The sequence below is a fragment of the Geotrypetes seraphini genome, chromosome 11, assembly GCF_902459505.1.
Source record: "Geotrypetes seraphini chromosome 11, aGeoSer1.1, whole genome shotgun sequence".
NCBI lineage: Eukaryota > Metazoa > Chordata > Amphibia > Gymnophiona > Dermophiidae > Geotrypetes > Geotrypetes seraphini.
Window position 1 is genome coordinate 119,359,917 of NC_047094.1, and position 18,464 is coordinate 119,378,380.

At 43.0% G+C, this 18,464-nt stretch overlaps 1 protein-coding gene across 1 annotated transcript in view; it reads left to right on the forward strand.

Moving 5' to 3' along the window:
• The window catches only part of SLC12A5 (solute carrier family 12 member 5), a gene marked incomplete at its 5' end in the record, with an annotated part of 142,652 nt that overhangs the window by 24,075 nt on the left and 100,113 nt on the right, over window positions 1–18,464 (forward strand). Inside the window, 2 exons of the mRNA XM_033962619.1 lie at window positions 10,576–10,630; window positions 16,421–16,551. Of these exons, the coding sequence (XP_033818510.1) occupies window positions 10,576–10,630; window positions 16,421–16,551 (186 nt within the window). The remainder of the gene's footprint in view (window positions 1–10,575; window positions 10,631–16,420; window positions 16,552–18,464) is intronic.

Consider the following 18,464-nt stretch of genomic DNA (forward strand, 5'->3'; position numbering starts at 1 on the left):
TATCAAGGGGCAGCGACGTTATACAGAGATACAGATCACCTCACAATTCACTTCTGGCAATCATCCGTCCGTAAAAGACGGTGGAGCTTTATTCAGAGCTTTACTTAACCACGGGATTCCTTTTATTTCATTTTCTCTCTATGTGTAGGGCAGAGGTGTCAAACTCAATCACATAAGGGGCCGAAATCTATACCATAAGCTAAGTTGCAGGCCGACTTTTTTATTAAGATACTTAGGAGTCCTTTTATTAAGGTACGCTAACTAATTTAGCGCAAGCTAAATGCGCACCTTAATAAAAACACCCCTTAGTCTTAGTAGTGATGATGGGATGCTTAAATTTTCAGGCTGTGAGAGTAATTGAGCCCTGAGTGGTATCGCTGAGGTCCTGGGGAATATTAATGAAATTAGACCATATATTGTAAGTTTGGTCTCCAAAATAACTCCAAATAATCCTCTGTTTTGGGGTAACTGAAATGTCACTCTAACCATCGGATGCATAGAGATCTAAAGAAATCAGTAGTCACAATCCAACAAAGGGGGGGGGAAAGTGTGGCGCAGTCTCAGCCCTCGGAAGTTGGGGGTTCAAACCCATGCTGCTCCTTGTAACCCTGGGTAAGTCATTTAATCCCCCATTGCCCTAGGAACATTAGAAAGATTGTGAACCCACCAGGACACAGAGGGAAAAATGCTCCAGTACCTGAATAAATTCATGTAAACCATTCTGAGCACCCCTGGGAGAACAGTAGAGAAAATTGAATAAATAAATACATTTCAATATCTATCAAGTAAGCTGATGATATATTCAGTTTTAGAGGGAGAAAAAGGATCTCAGCAACCTAAACAGACATTTGATATATTATAATGGAGAATTCATGTATAATGAACATAATTTGAATAAAGGTGTTTTTTTTTAGGATCAATGAAAGACAACTGGAACTTGACAATACAGACATAAAGTAATTGAAACATCCTCTGTGCTTGCCCAGATGGACAAAGCATTTTTCCTCTTCAAAAATCAGCCTGTAGTAAATTTATCTAGATAAAATTTTAAAGATCTTGATCAAGCCAGCCTGTTATTATGTTACAGGCATGCATTGAATTTGTTCTTGCTAGGGGTTCTTGCTAGGGGTGAGCAACCTTGCTAGGGGTGAGCAACCTTGAAAGAGACCTGGGAGTGATGGTAGACACAACATTAAAGGCGTCGGCACAGTGCGCCACAGCCTCAAGGAAAGCAAACAAAATGTTGGGTATCATTAAGAAGGGTATCACGACCAGGACGAAGGAAGTCATCCTGCCACTGTATCGTGCAATGGTGCGCCCGCACCTGGAGTACTGTGTTCAGTACTGGTCGCCGTACCTCAAGAAGGACATGGCGGTACTTGAGAAAGTCCAGAGAAGAGCAACTAAGCTAATAAAGGGCATGGAGGACCTCTCATATACTGACAGACTGAAAAAGCTGGGGCTTTTCTCCCTGGAAAAGCGGAGACTTAGAGGAGACATGATAGAAACCTTCAAGATCATGAAGGGCATAGAAAAAGTAGACAGGGACAGATTTTTCAAATTATGGGGAACCACAAGTACAAGGGGGCACTCAGAGAAATTGAAAGGGGAGAGGTTTAGAACAAACGCCAGGAAGTTCTTTTTCACACAGAGAGTGGTGGATACATGGAACGCGCTACCGGAGGATGTGATAAGCAAGAGCACGCTACAGGGCTTCAAAGAAGCTTTGGATAGGTACTTGGAGGACAAAGGGATTGAGGGGTACAGATAAGAGTAGAGGTAGATTATAGGGATAGGATTAGAGATAAGTTATTTAATTAGTCAGGGACCATTGTTCAGGCAATAGGCCTGATGGGCCGCTGTGGGAGCGGACCGCTGGGCAAGATGGACCTCTGGTCTGCCTCAGCGGAGGCAACTCTTATGTTCTTAAGTGACTAACTGGATATCATATCCAGTAACATAAAATTCAAAGTCAAACTCTGCAATCAGGAATAAGGAACCTCTCACTATAAAGGCAAGAATTATGAGATAGAGCCTATCCCATAAACTACCTACGATCTATTTTTCAAGAAATTCCACTTCAAAGGGATAATTTGCATTTCTATTTCATCCAGACAGTTGGATAGCATGCCATGGTGGATGGTAATAATTACCCCTAAAGTTCTCCCCTGAAATTCACGGGGAGGCTCCGTTCCAGGAACACCCGCGAATTTCAAAAAAACGTGAATGCAGTTTTGGAGCGGATCGGAGGCAGGAGAGGGCAGCTGGGGTGGCGGCGAATAAGGAAAATCAGGTGCTCGATCTTTCGCGGTATTTTCTGACCGCCTCTTCCAGGAACTAAAGTCAGGCTACACGCTATCTGGTGTGTCAAAACAGCTCCTGATTGCTGTAGCCTGACTTTAGTTCCCGGAAGAGGCGGTCAGAAAATACTGCCAAAGACTAAGGGCTCCTTTTACCAAGCTGCGTTAGGGCTTAACGCATGGAATAGTGCGCATTACAATGCCGCATGCACTAGACGCTAATGCCAGCATTGAGCTGGCATTAGTTCTAGCCCTGTAGCGTGGGGTTAGCGCGGGCTAATCTGCGTGTGCTAGAAACGCTAGCGCACTTTAGTAAAAGGAGCCCTGAGTCCACAATTTGTGAACCGCAAATTTGTGGGGGTTTACTGTACTTCAGATTGATCTAATCGTAATAGAAGAGCGTCAGAGGCCTAGTCAGCTTTTACCCAGATACTGTCCAACATGACTATCAAAACTGTTTTGGTACGATGATCTGGATTTGGATTTAACCCGTGTTACGCAGTCTCCTATTTCTTTTTTCACCAGATTTCTTTCGGTATTACATTCGCCTTGCCTTCTGTTCTTTTCTACCCTTCTACTTTCTAGTTTCACTTTACTTTCAATCAGTATCTTTATGTGTATCATTATTTATCTTTATAATTATTCTTTATTACTTGTGTACTTCTAATAGATGTTTATCTGATTTATAAATGTCTAACAATATGTTTAGTTATATCTTGTTTTCAAAATTTTAATGCATTGGTCCATTTGTCTTTGCTAATTGATTTGATCATTTTCTGTTTAATAATACATATTTTTTTTTGCTTGATGTGCTTTTATTAGTTATGGTTTTATTAGTTTATACTATGTGTTTTATATTAGTTTATATTATGTGCTTCATATTATTTTTTAAATTGTTTTTAACATGTCATGGCTCAATAGATTCTTGACAAAGGCCTAGATGCCGAAACACTGTCAGTGTCGAGTCTTCGAGGCCTCGCAGTGCTGCTATCAATAAAGTGGACTTTGATCTTTACACCCGTGGTGAATTATTATTATTATTTTTTTCCAAATCTTTATTCATTTTAACATATACATCAAGTGTACATTAAAATATGAACACAACATATTACATTATCACTTGATAATTCCATAACAATATATAACTAAAAAATTTATATCCCACCCCCATCTCATATCTATACATGAATAATATAATTCTTATGTATATTAATCAATTAAATTATGCACATATATATTAAATTATCATAACCCACCCATCCCCCATCCCCCCATCCCCCCCATTCTTTCAATTATCATATAAGGAAAAAGAATAATAAATTAACATTAATCATTATGATAATTTATTATTGGCCTCCACACATCTTTAAATCTATTAAAATGACCACATTGTATTGCAAGTAAACGTTCCATTTTGTACAGATGACACACTGAGTTCCACCAGAAGCTGTAATTTAGTCTAAAACAATTTTTCCAATTCAATGTTATTTGTTGTATCCCTTATTGACATCTCATCCTAAGATAAAAATTCAGCAACTGACCCTAAACCACCTTTTATTGTATCTCACCTCGGAAAGTTAAGTTGGATACTGGTCAATAACTAACTGGTAAAGCACCCCCTTTTTGCTGTAATCAACTTAACAACTGCAATATTTAGTTCATGAGGAGCCATTTTCTTCCAGATTCTGTAAATGGCGACCAAACTTGGATGTCCTAATTTAGGCGCAGGTCCCAAAAGGCAGGCAGAGTTCTGGAATCTCAATGCATGGTTGAGATGATGGTGCAGGGATGAGGGATTTAGATTTGTTATGAACTAAGCAACATTCTGGGGAAGGGGGAGGCTATTTTGAAAGGATCGACTCTACCTTAATTGGAAAGGAAACCAGGCTTCTGACACTAAAAAGGAGAAAGAGCAGCTTTTAAACTCGAATGTGGGGAGAAAGCTGAGTCACTCAGGAGAGTATGGTTCAGAGTAGGATATCCTTGAAGGATACTATTTTTTAAAATAAATCTTTATTCATTTTTAAAAGCCAACATAAAGTACAACAGGTTAACAAGCAATTAATACAATAAACAGCACTCGTTACAATCAAATGATATAATAAGTACATAACATTCCCCTCCCGCACCCTCCCACCCACCCTTCCTGGATGTGTTTAACACTCATTCAGAAATCAAAGGGAAATACTAATGATCAATCGTTACAAAATTTTGTTAATGGACCCCAAATCTCTTTGAATTTATTATAGTGTCCCAATTGTAACGAATTCATACGTTCAAACTTATACTATTAAAACAGGACATTTTGGGAATCCCAACAGAGATGGCTCAATAGTGGTGAAGCAAAGCCAGGAACATTTAAGAGGAGAGTAAAGGAAGCAAATTATTCCTGTCAACTTCTAAGCAGATTGTAGATGCAGGAAAAAAGCACAATTTGAAGCTGAAAAAATAAGGGAGAGCTAGAATATATTTTCTGAGACATGGTGGAAGGAGGAAAATCAATGGGACACTGTCTTATCAGGGTACAAATTATATTGAAATGATAGAGTGGATCAGATTGGAGACAGGGGTTGTGCTATATGTTAAACAGGGAATTTAGTCAAACAAAATAAACATTCTGCGTGAATCAGAATAGCAGCGTGGAATCCATATGGATAGAAATTCCATGTGTGAAGGAAAGGAGTAGACATGGGAGAAGCCATTGCTTGCCCAGGAATAAGTAGCATGGAATCTTGCTACTATTTGGGATTCTGCCAGGTGTAACCTGGATTAGCTACTGATGGAAGCAGGAAACTGGTATAGATAGACCTATGGTCTGACGCAGTATCGCTATTCTTATACTCTTAACAGACTGTTAATTGATTCTTGATGTTAATTGGCACTAAATAGGATTTGTGCACAGATATGTGCTATTCTATAACATAGTGTGCCTAAGTGTGGTCACAGCAGTGCCATTCCAAAAATCTTGGCATCGTGCTAAAGAATAGGGTAATTTGTACATCCAACTGCTATCAGTTGGGCTTGAAGGTTTATACCAGGTTTCAGCATAAGTCCTTGTGCCCAAAAGTGGGTGCTGGAATTGACGCTAAGGGGAAAATTCTAAAACCAGTGCCTAAACTAAGACACCAGTAGACGCCCTACTGACACCTAAATTAAATGAAAAATGCCGTTAGAAAGGGCAAGAAATGGCACAGTTGAGGCGCCTACCAATGCCTAAATCAAAGGTGCTGGAATCGCGCCTACGCAGGGACTTTAGTTTGCCGAATGCCAAAGTAGGCAAGGCCAATGCCAGAAGTGATGTTTGATGACCTAAAGTGCCTATGTGGGCACAAGATAGGCAGCTGAAATATAGGCCCGGAAAACCTGGGCCTACATTTCAGTTGCCTATCTTTGCCACTAGACAGCAGCTTGCAATCAGCTGATCACGGCAGAGGAATGTCCCCCGATCAGCCGAACCGCAGTTTCGGCACTCCTGCCGGCTCAGCTGATTGGGAGAAATTTCCCTGCCCTGATCTGCTGATGGCAAGCAGCTGTCTAGTGGCAAAGGTAGGTGGCTGAAATGTAGGCCAGGGTTTTCCGGCCTACATTTCAGCCGCCTATCTTTGCATGAATCAGGCACGATTTTCTATCCGGCACTAGTTAGAGAATCCAGGGGCAAGTGCTTTTCTATAAAGGGCACTTGGCATGAATCGCCCTTTATACAATACGAGTGTAGTGCATCTTTCCAGTGCCTAACCTTGGATACCATTTACTGAATCCGTTACTTTATTCTTAAAAGATAAATGAATTATGCAGACCACTAGCAGTGTAATCTCTGTAACCAACTGCTTCAAACACCTTGTCAGTATATGATATACTATACTAGATGATCCACTTAAACCAGTGGTCTCAAACACGCGGCCCGGGGGCCACATGCGGCCCGCCAGGTACTATTTTGAGGCCCTGGGTATGTTTATCATAATCACAAAAGTAAAATAAAACAGTTTCTTGATCATATGTCTCTTTAGCTATAAATGGCAATATTATTATTAAGACTTAGCCAAAAGGAAAGATTTATAAACTATAAAGAGTTTTACCTCATGCAAAATTGTCATTTCTTTAATAAGACATTATTTTTTCTGAGGCCCTCCAAGTACCTACAAATTCAAAATGTGGCCCTGCAAAGGGTTTGAGTTGGAGACCACTGACTTAAACCAACCAAACATTTATATACCTTCAAAGAAGTGATCAGCCTAAATTCTTTCCTAGGTGACAAATTGACCTGACAGTTGACCTGTACCCTCCTCTTTTCCACAATCTCCTACCTGAGGACCTTTTTTTTTAGGAAAAGACAACTCAATGCTATTAATTTCTTATCAAAATGAGAATAAAACCATTACTCGTGAAAGACCCCTGAATAAATCCAATCTTTTGTCCTTCATTCCCTTCAAGCTGGTAAGCCATCTGAGATAATCGAAGAATTGCTTGCTTCCCAAATCTGCTTTGAAATATGGTTTTTCTTTGCGTCCTTAACCTTCCCATGATACATTCAATTATGAATGGGAAATTATCCTCTATGACCCTAACTCATACTTTTCCATTTTTTATGCTAGTGATGTCTGGTCTGTCTCTTCATCAACAAGAGATCAGGACGATACCAATCTTTATTGACCCACAGTGCCTCTGTAGCTATGTCACAGATAGATTTGCTCATCCTGATAGAGCTAATAACTCCTAAACACATCTTATTTGAAGAAGCAATCCTCAGAAGTCAGGATAGAGAAACTGCTGAAATTTGGTCTCATTGGCTATTAATCTTGCAGACAGCTCATTAACTGTTTCTGGTATGAATGTAGGGAGGCCTGCAGAGGCAGGCTGATTGTCATGCTAGACGTTTACCAGGAGAAAAAGTGGAAGCTAGCAGGCATATTTTTGTGCTGTTATATTTGGTCTGCTAATGGTAGGAGTGTGTGTGTGGAAGGCAGGGGCAATGTGAAAGAGAGCAACGAAGTCAATAGCATCAACTAATGTTTCTGCAAACACTGAGGGGCCAATGCAGAGAGGTTCCTTATAGAGCTATGTGTGGATGTCTGAGCATATGGCTGCTATCGTGAGCATGATGCAGTGGATTGCAAGAAGCTAATTGCATGGAACTTAAACCTGGGGCAAATGTAAGGGGATGCTGGATGCATGCACACAAGGTTTCGCAGTAATGGCAGCTTCTTGTGCAAAACCCAAACAAATCCCAAATGCGTCAGCACACATTGGCACTTGTTCTACATCTAAATATGAGCCTCGCAAATATTGCTTACACATGAAAGGAAAGGAATGTAAAATAAAGATGAAAATGTTATCGTGCCCTTGTATCGCTCTATGGTGCGGCACACCTTGAAAACTGTGTGCAATTGTGCTTGCCGCATCTCAAAAAAAGATATAGCGGAATTAGAAAAGGTACAGAGAAGGGCTAAAGTGGCTAGGGCTCTTCAGCCTGAAGAAGAGACTGCTAAGCAGAGGTATGATAGAGGTCTATAAAATACTGAGTGGAGTGGAACGGATAGCTGTGAATCGCTTGTTTACTCTTTCCAAAAATACTAGGATTAGGGAGCATGTGATGAAGCTACTATGGGCTCCTTTTACTAAGCTGCGATAGCGTTAAACATAGTAACATAGTAGATGACGGCAGATAAAGACCCGAATGGTCCATCCAGTCTACCCAACCTGATTCAATTTAAATTTTTTTATTTTTTCTTCTTAGCTATTTCTAGGCAAGAATCCAAAGCTTTACCCTGTACTGTGCTTGAGTTCCAACTGCCGAAATCTCTGTTAAGACTTATCTACACCCTCCCAGCCCTTGAAGCCCTCCCCAGCCCATCCTCCACCAAACAGCCGTATACAGACGCAGACCGTGCAAGTCTGCCCAGGACTGGCCTTAGTTCAATATTTAATATTATTTGTAGCACGCGCTAAACCCGCGCTACGCGGCTAGAACTAACACCAGCTCAATGCTGGCGTTAAGGTCTAGCGCGCAGGGCAATTCAACGCACACTAAGCGTGTGCTAAAACCGCTATCGCAGCTTAGTAAAAGGAGCCCTAAGTAGTAGATTTAAAACAAACCAGAGAAAATATTTCTTCGCTCGATTTATATACCCCGCTTAAACCTAAGCAGTTCACAAAATACATACAGTTATAAAACAATACTATAATAAAAGAGAACCATCTTTCAAGAAAAAGCCTCTAGAAATAAAGTTGTTTTCAACACCTTTTTAAATTTCTGAAAGTCAGAGAGCGATCTAAGTGGTCCTGTCAGATTATTCCCCAAAAGCACCCCTGCCTCCAAAATTCCTGAAGCCCTCACTTTAGCATAGTGTACATTCACTAACCAGTTTTAATGTTCCCTCTGACCTCAGTGATTGACTTGGCTGATATATCCTCAGTACCTGCGTTAGACTCATTTGTTGCCAGAGAATGTGGTGAAAGCAGTTAGTTTAGCAGGGTTAAAAAAAACAAAACGGTTTGGATAATTTCCTAAAGCAAAAGCCCATAAGCCATAAAATCTGGTTTTCTCCTTGGGATCTTGCCAGGTACATGTGACCTGGATTGGCCACTGTTGAAAACAGGTCTGTCCCAGTACGGCAATTCTTATGTTCTTAAAATTTTTGCAAGACTCATATTTATACATAGAAGAACAAGCGCCGATGTGTGCTTTCACTTTAGGTTTTGTGTTGACACGTACACATGTTTACTTTCCATCTGCCTTTAAACCTCGCAGGTGCTTCCTTCTGCTTGAAAAACATGACAAAAACCAGCAGTTAAATTTGAAAGATTGATGAGAAATCCTCTCCACAAAACCTTCTATACCTTCTATGTATATTATATTATATCTTATTTCTTTAAATATAATATAATAATAATAACAGTTTATATACCGCAATACCGTTAAGTTCTATGCGGTTTACAGAAGATTAGTGGAGTACAAGTTGAGTTGACGTACAAGTTGAGTTAACTTAAGGGATGTGGGAACAATGGGGAGAAAGGGCAAGAGAGGGGAAAGAGGGAAGTGGGTCAGCTGTCTAAGTATTTCAGGAATAGGAATAAATAAAATCTTATAAATAAAAAAAAGGGGTGCTATGAGGGGGTGCTGAAAAGTTCTCAGCCCAACCAACCAAAGTCCTAAATTCAGGGTGTTATTTTGCCACTGTAGCTGAAAAGAATGTTATCTTATTTTGTTAAGTGCCAATTTAAAGAAACAAAATTCTATGTTTTGACATTGTTTCGGGTCATTGATTGAACCATATCTACGTCATTCTCGTGGTTGGGCTGAGAACGTTTCAGCACGCCCTGGTAATGTGAACAGTTTCTGTTTCTGGTAACCAGAGCTGAGATTGTGATGTCATAGTGCCTCATTCCACCAATAAGAGCCAACCTCATCAGTGATGTCACAATGACTTGATTTTCCTATACTTGGCTCTCTTTTATTACATACTTGAAGGGGTGCTGAAAGTTCTCAGCCCAGCAACTTCCTGAATTCTGAGCTGTGATTTTGCCATTGTAGCTGAAAAGAATGTTATCTTATTTCATTATGCGCCAATTTGCAGAAACAAAATTCTGTGTTTTAACATTGTTTCAGATCATTGATTGAACCATATCCACATCATTCTCGTCTTGTTTGGGCTGAGAACTTTTCAGCACCCCCTCGTAAAAGCAACCAATGTCTGAATGCCATTTTGCGCAGTGGGTACATCTGCCATAGTGACTTGTTAGTAGCTCATTTCTATTTATCAACTGTAATTTGTATAAACAACCCCCCCCCCCCCCAACCTGACATCTTTGGAGATCAGTACTGTGGCCTGTGGAATGAAGCAGACTCTCAGGTTTAGGCCCTGAATCCTTTGAATTGAATTTGATGCAGCTTCTCAGGCAGAACCCAGAGATCTGTGCCAGAGGTTTGTATTCACAATGGCTGTGGGCAGAGGGGGGCAGATAGCAGGATGATACTGAATCTTTATAGACTCTTGAGTGCAGTCTGCAGATCCATGAAGAGGCGTTCAATCTGCGCAGCCCTGCATTCTGCAGACTGATGGAAAGTCACAGGGCTGCTGCACAGCCTGACTTTCCAGATTTCAATGCTTCTCCTTGGGCAGCAATGACCTACAAACAGACACGGTGATGGCAATAGATGTTTGCACATATAGACTGATGAACCTTCCAAGCTGGCGGCTAGGCACTTTAGCCAGTTCTTTCTGCCTTTGAACAATTTTTTTGTGGAGAGAGTCTAACTTTCGTTTCCCCTCTTTAGACCATGCTGACGGCCATCTCAATGAGTGCTGTTGCAACCAATGGAGTGGTACCAGGTGGGAGATCTTTAATGCTTAACGATTCTTGTGCACTGTATTTTGGTCAGTCATCGCGTTATTCATCATGAACTGTCATTACCTCACTGTAGCTCTGGGCTTTGTGCACCATTTTTTTCTGCACTGTCATCCTTTGCCTCTTTGTCTTGTGCATTGTCTCATTGCCTCTCATTTAGAGATCTGCACGTGAACGGGGATCGCGGGAATCCCACGGGTCCCGTGGGGTCCCCGTGGGAATCCCCCCTAACCCACGGGACTCCCACGGGGACCCCCCTCTAGACAACGGGACTCCCACGGGGATGGAAGGCTTTGGAAGCAGGGTTCGTCCATATAATATAATGGACACGTCAGCCTTAATAAAAGAGGGCGTTTATAAGTTAATTACCTGAACAGAAAACAAAAAAAGGGTTCCACCAAAGAGATTCCACAAGGAAAACAACAGCGAAAACACAAAAGAAACTGGAATTGATGATCATGTCAGAAGAAATTGCTGCTTTTTATGGGGACGGGCGGGGATGGAGGTAATTCCTTGCGGGGATGGGTGGGGACGGAGAGGATCCTGACGGGGACGGGGGGGGGACGGAGAGGATCCTGGCGGGGATGGGTGGGGACGGAGAGGATCCTGGCGGGGATGGGTAGGGACAGAGAGGATCCTGGCGAGGACGGGCGGAGATGGAGAGGATACTGACGGGGACGGAGAGGATCCTGGCGGGGACGGGCGGGGACGTAGAGGATCCTGACGGGGACGGGTGGGGACGGAGAGGATCCTGGCAGGGACGGGTGGGGATGGAGAAGATCCTGGCAGGGACGGGCAGGGACGGAGAGGATCCTGACGGGGCGGGTGGGGACGGAGAGGATCCTGGCGGGGACGGGCGGGGATGGGTGGGATTTTTGTCCCTGTGCAACTCTCTACTCTCATTGTCTTGTGCACTACCATTCACGCATTGTCATTGGTTCACTGTCATTCTATTTTTCACCTGATGTTGTTAGCTTTCTTATTTTTATTCTGTACCCCTGAGATTTCCTAGCCTGAGGTCTTTGTTTTCTTTATTTATCTGAACCAAAGGAGCATAGATACATGGTCAAAGGGTCAATGAGCATCTCAGAATATACTGAACCCCATCAAATTTTCACCTACAGATTCACATTGGCTCAGGGTTGGGCTGCAGTGGTGCTATGATAAATCCCAGGGGGGAGGGGGGAGAAAATGTTCCTGCTACTGTAGCAATATTTGCCAGCCAAAAAGATAATTCTTGAAGGAGGCTTCCCAGCAGCCTTCCCAGCCAGAAAATGCATGTAATTTCCTGGATGTGCTGATTGGGTAGTCTCAATTTTCAAATAGGGCTTAGATTAAATCAGTTTCTTTGAAGTTTAAATTAGAGTTTAGTTCAAGCACAGAATTTAGAAGTAACAAGTATAAGAGTGCCTTCTCCACAGAGATTGCAAACATAGTTATGCTGTCCCACAGAAAGGGGATACGATAGAGATGTCTAAATATCTCCGAGGCATTAATCTACAGGAGATGAGTCTTTTTCAAATGAAGGAAACCTCCAGGAGGAGAGGACATAGGATGAAGGTAAGAGGTGATAGGCTCAGGAGTAATGTAAGAAAATACTTTTTTTACAGAAAGGGTGATAGATGTGTGAAATAGTAGAGGATGTGGAGACAAAGACTGTCTGAATGCAAGAAAGCATGGGACAGACACGTGAGATCTCTTAGGGAGAGGAGGAGCTAGTAGATGCTGCAGATGGGCAATTTGGCCTTTATCTGCTATCATGTTTCTGTGTTTCTTTAACCATAAAGGTCTATGACCTCACAATGCAGGTGTTAAGAGCCTAGCCTATAGGGAGAGGAGATGCAAATGTTAAGAGCCTTAGCCAATAGGGAGAGGAGGAGCTAGTGGATGCTGCAGATGGGCCATTTGGCCTTTATCTCCTATCATGTTTCTGTGTTTCTTTAACCATAAAGGTCTATGACCTCACAATGCAGGTGTTAAGAGCCTAGCCTATAGGGAGAGGAGATGCAAATGTTAAGAGCCTTAGCCAATAGGGAGAGGAGGAGCTAGTGGATGCTGCAGATGGGCCATTTGGCCTTTATCTGATATCATGTTTCTGTGTTTCTTTAACCATAAAGGTCTATGACCTCACAATGCAGGTGTTAAGAGCCTAGCCTATAGGGAGAGGAGATGCAAATGTTAAGAGCCTTAGCCAATAGGGAGAGGAGGAGATAGTGGATGCTGCAGATGGGCCATTTGGCCTTTATCTGCTATCATGTTTCTGTGTTTCTTTAACCATAAATGTCTATGACCTCACAATGCAGGTGTTAAGAGCCCTAGCCTTTAGGGAGAGGATGCTGCGGACGGATAGACTGAATGGGTCATGTTTCTACAAAGCCAGGTTTTATTCTCAGTCTTTTTAGCTCAGAGTTGGCTCTAGTGTTAGTCTGGAGATGAATTCAAGCATTCCTTTTCAAGAACGAACAAATAAATTTACAGGGCAGGTGGCTGAGTCTAGACAAGCTGAGGTGCTAGATGGCCTTTATGACGAAGTAGCAAGAGGCAAGGCAGCCCTCCAAGATACTAATTTGTGGGAGCTGTTCATTGAGCTGAGTGTGATACAAAGAAGCTATCAAGTTGCTTGGAATGTGGGAGCATTTCCAGAGATCTATTCAAGATTCAGAGCCCCTTCTGATTCCCTATAGGAATAGCTTTTAATCCTTGCCTGATGTTCAATACAAGATCTTTCCTTCCATGGCCTGCATTTCATTACGTGCCTTAGTATTTGCAGTGGTGTGTAATGTGATTTATAGCATCTCTATACCTTCGGGAGCAAAAGTGGAGTGTGGAAGGATGGTGATGATGGTTAGTGGTGGACTTATCTGATTGGTTGAGTAGTGTCTGAATGATGTGTAACTAAACGTGAGCAGGAAGCTAAAGAGATGAATACCAAGAGACAACAAGGAAAGGAACAGACTGGGAGAAAATATAAGGGAACAGGGATTGACTATTGCTAACCAACTCCATTATTAGGGATATGGCGTAGGTGGGTTGGATTGGGGTTTTTTGTAATGTATTTCATGTGAATTTTCTAATACCCTTATGAACATATTTATCTGAGCATATATTCTCTCCTGCTTGGTACCTTTCCCTGCCAGCGTAACTCTTTGTTTTATGAAAGTAAAAGTTTAATCAGATGAGGTTCCAGTTTGTTTTGACCGTCATTTAACGAATCTCATTATTTCCATCTGTGATTATGTGAAGGAGTAATTAGTGGCATGTTAATTAGTGATGCCATTAAGGAGTTAATTAACACTGGATGCTGTCTACACAAAGGGAAGAAGGAGTTGCTCCTTAAACCTATTTTAATGGTGTCGGGCCACTGCTGGTTCCCAAGGTTTCCAACACGCAGCTGCTCTGCTTAGAGATGTTGCATGGATGGAAGTATCATGCCACGGCAGTGTGGGTGTTGGTTTTGTTTGCATACGGAAGTATGTATGAAAATAGTTTATTTGTCCATTTGACTTCTTTGATTTCTGACGGCTCCACCTCTCTCTATCCCAGGTTGCAGCTTCTCAAAGTATCTCAAAAAAAGAGAACTAAATATAGGTGTGGGCAGTACAGGGGAAAGGGAAAGGAAACATAGAAACATAGAAGATGACGGCAGAAAAGGGCTACAGCCCATCAAGTCTGCCCACTCTGCTTGCCCACCCCCTGTCTATGCCCTAATGACCCAATTTCCTTATCTTGACCCTCGTAGGGATCCCACATGGGTATCCCATTTCTTCTTAAAGTCTGGCACGCTGTCTGCCTCGATCACCTGCACTGGAACCTTGTTCCAATGATCAACCACTCTCTCTGTGAAGAAATACTTTCTGGTGTCGCCATGAAATTTTCCGCCCCTGAGTTTGAGCGGGTGCCCTCTTGTGGCCGAGGGTCCCTTGAGAAAGAAAATATCATCTTCCACAGCCTGCAAGGATTTCCGCTTCCGAGGTGCATGACCTTACATTTCTTAGCATTGAAGCCTAGCTGCCAGGTTGAGGACTAACTTTCCAATGTAAGCAGGTCCTGCGCCATATAATTCTGTAAACGCCACTAAGGGGGAACAAGGAGACAATAAGAGAGAAATGAAATTAGAATGAATAAGAAATGTACAAACAAAACTTAATATTGAAAATACGGATGAGGTGCGGGTAAGAAAGATGAAAGAATGACTGAGGAACAAAGGATTTTCTTTTTAAAAAAATGTTCTTCCTATGGATACCAACCACTCTATCTGCATCTTGAAACCTTGAGCTGGAAATATCTGTAATTAAACTGGTGTATTACTTGACTCTGCCTCCGTTGATTCCTACTTGACTTTGGGGCTTTCTATATGGAAGAGCAAAAGAGAGCCTGTGCCAGGACTCACTACTGGGGATCCTCCATACGAACTACTGCTGGAGTCCTTTTCAGTGAATGATTTGGCCCACATGAATTAATGGAGACATACAGGTCCATGTTCTGCATTCATATTCTGAGTGGAGGAGCAGCCTTGTAGTTAGTGCAGCACCCTAAAAACCTGAGATCCCGGGTTCAATTTCCACTGCAGCTCTTTATGACTCTGGGCAAGTCACTTAACCCTCCATCGCCCCAGGTACAAAATAAGTACAGGCAGTCCCCAGGTTAAGAACGAGTTACTTTTTTAAAGCTCTTCTTAAGTTGGATTTGTATGTAACTCAGAACTTGTAGATTTTAAGATTCTCACTGCTCCCACCTGACAAAAGAGCCAACTGTCCCTAACCAGTGTTCCCTCTAAGGTATAGCATGCACACTCTAAGGTAGTGGTCCCCAACTCTGTCCTGGAGGACCACCTGCCAGTCAGGTTTTCCCTGAAGATGATGATCTGGACGCTTATCCTTTTTCATAGAATGAAGCTTTGGTCAGAGACAATGTGACACTGGGTGAAACAGATCAGGGTCCGAGTGCTGCTGTGGACTAGGGTGAGGACCTCTCTGTTCACAGGCTGTTCAAATCTCCTGCACTGGTGGATCTTCTCATTAAATCTCTAAAGGACATCAAAATTGATCCTCCTCAGCCTACTTCCCAATGTTCTCTTCTCAGCAGGATACGCTCTCAGCCTACTGCCTTTCTGTGGCATCCAGAAATGAAAGTCCTGATTTCTGAGCACTGGGAGAACATTCAATTTTCTATATTATTCTCCCAGGGGGCTCAGAACGGTTTACATGAATTTATGTAATGAATATGCCTGGAGCAGATTTGCATGCCTGTCCCCTCCATTATATGCTAATCTCTATCATGCATATTTATTAGGGCTATCCCAAAAACCTGACTGGCTGGTGGTCCTCCAGGACAGGGTTGGGAACGACTGTTCCCTGTTCTAAGGTATAGCATCTACACTCTGTTCTTAATGTAGCCATGCATCATTCCTGAATCTGCTGCAGGAGAAATGTAGAAGTCTACGCCACTGGAAATACTTCTTAGTGAAATCAAATGAAGCCACAACCACATTCTGTACCTGTATGTAATATGTAAACTGCTTTGATTGTAAGCATAGTACCTTCAGTAGGTTGTAGTCAAAGGTTTGGAACTTCTCTTCTTGTAGGGTTGGGGACTAATCTTTGGCTATACCACACTGTGGGTACCACCACAGACAGTTTCATTTGAGGACTCCTCTCCTACTTTATCACTATTCTGTGTCGAGGTTTTTTCCAAGGAACCTAGCAACTCTTTTGCAATTTAAAAAGGCAGCAGATGAACGAATGAGTTAAAATGTTTTGTTTTATATCTTGCAGCTGGTGGCTCGTATTATATGATCTCGCGCTCCCTGGGGCCTGAGTTTGGAGGCGCTGTAGGGCTGTGCTTTTATCTAGGTACCACCTTCGCAGGTGCCATGTACATTCTAGGTACCATTGAAATTCTTCTGGTGAGTGCAAAACACTTTGTGAAACCGCACGGTTCAGCTTTGCCTCTGTCTACTGTCCTATCTGTCTCACCTGCTTCAGCTGCTCCTCTCGCCCTGGCCCCCAGCCTCACACCTGCTTCAATATATTGTTGTCCTGTTCTCCATTCATCCATGTTTTCTTCCTCATAATTCACGCTCCAGATCTCACCTCATTACTTCTGGTATTAATTTGCACATTACTCTTACAACGTTCGCCTTCACCCTTCTCATGTAGGGTTGCCAGATTTTACATTCTTAAAATCCAGACCCCACTCGCCCCTCTTCCCCGACACAATTTCAGGGGAAGCTTTTCAAAACCCAGACAAAGTGCCAGGTTTTGAAAAGCCATCTGGACCCCCGGACATGTCCTCAAAAGGAGGACATGGCTGGGGAAATCCGGACGTCTAGTAACCCTATTCTCATGACCCATACCCCCAATCCCAACCATTAACTTCCTGGTTTTCTATTCCTCACCTCTGATTTCATCCTCCTTAGGGCTAGATTCACTAAACAAACCAATCGTGTACTAATCGGTTTGCGACCCCTTGCGACCCGATTTTCCTCCTACCCGATTCAATTCCGATCCGTGCATGCAAAGTAGGCAGGGATGCGATTCACTATACAAATCTGGGTCACCGACTGGGCTGGCCGATCAACAGAAGCAACTGCTGGGGACCGGTCGCACACGACCCTGCCGATTCTCCTGCTCCATTGCTGTCCTGCACTCTGCCCCGATCTTCCAGCCCTGCTCAGTTCCAAAATGCTATTGCTAAACTCAGCTCACAATCTCCACTTCCCCCTCCTCTCTGCCGCCCAGACTGATCTCTGCTGCCCCAACTCTGGATCTCTGCCCATGGGTTTAAACACGCCACAGTGCAGCCCCGCTTTAAACCCGCAGGCTCGCACTGCAGGGAAGGCGACAGAGAGCAGGAGAGTCAGGGCGGGTTAAGGCCTAGTAGGATTCATGTGTTCTGGCTGATTGACTTCCCCCCCTCTCCCTCCCTCCCTACAAAAGTGTCTTCCTTGCGCGGAGAGTGCATGTGCAGACCATCGATAGGCAAAGAGATGGTCTGCGCATGCATTGGGATCGCTCAGTAGCGATCCCTGCGGTTGATGGGTGGCGTTCATCCGATCGCCCCCATTAAGTATTCTCCCTTCGTGAATTGGTCGCCCTGCTGCGGATCGGTCATGGATCAGGCATGGAGAGGCAGGTTAGTGAATCTAGCCCTTAGTTTGTGACTTCAACCTTCATCTCTATCCTTTGTATTAATCACTTGGCAGGAGGTCCCTGAGGCTGCACTACTTGTGAATGACTTTACATTCCTCAGGAGATCTGGGACAATGATCTTCCTGCAGTTGATCCTTTTTTCCCCTCGCCTCAGGTTGTGCGGGCTCCATGAGATTCTTCCTTCTTGTCTAACCTTAGGAAAGCAAGGCTTCGATGTGGTTCTTCTTTCTTAACAATTACATTTGTTTATCCGCCTTCACCAAGGAGTGGATAATATGTGCAAACAGTAAAGCTCTCCATAGGCAGGAGAAAGTAGTGGTAACTGGCAGTTCACTTCTATTTTAGCAGTATTAATTATGCAAAGTCCAGATGGCTGACAGCTCAGTTCTTATAATCAAACCTAAAAAACAGCGGAATGAAGGGCTTTGGGAGCAGCCAGGCTTGGAGGAATGAAAAGAGGAGGCTGTCATTTTTCATGCCAAAAAAGAAGGTCAGTGAGAGTGGAAGAGGACAGCTTAGGCAAAGGATTAAAAAAGCAAGTCAGGGATGGAAGATGAGAAAGGGGGGGGAAGGGAGAGAGTCTGCAAAGATTAAAGGGTTGGGGGGAGAAAAGGATTCTAGAACTATGAAGACAGACTTGCAGACCTGCTAATAGATACCAGGAAAT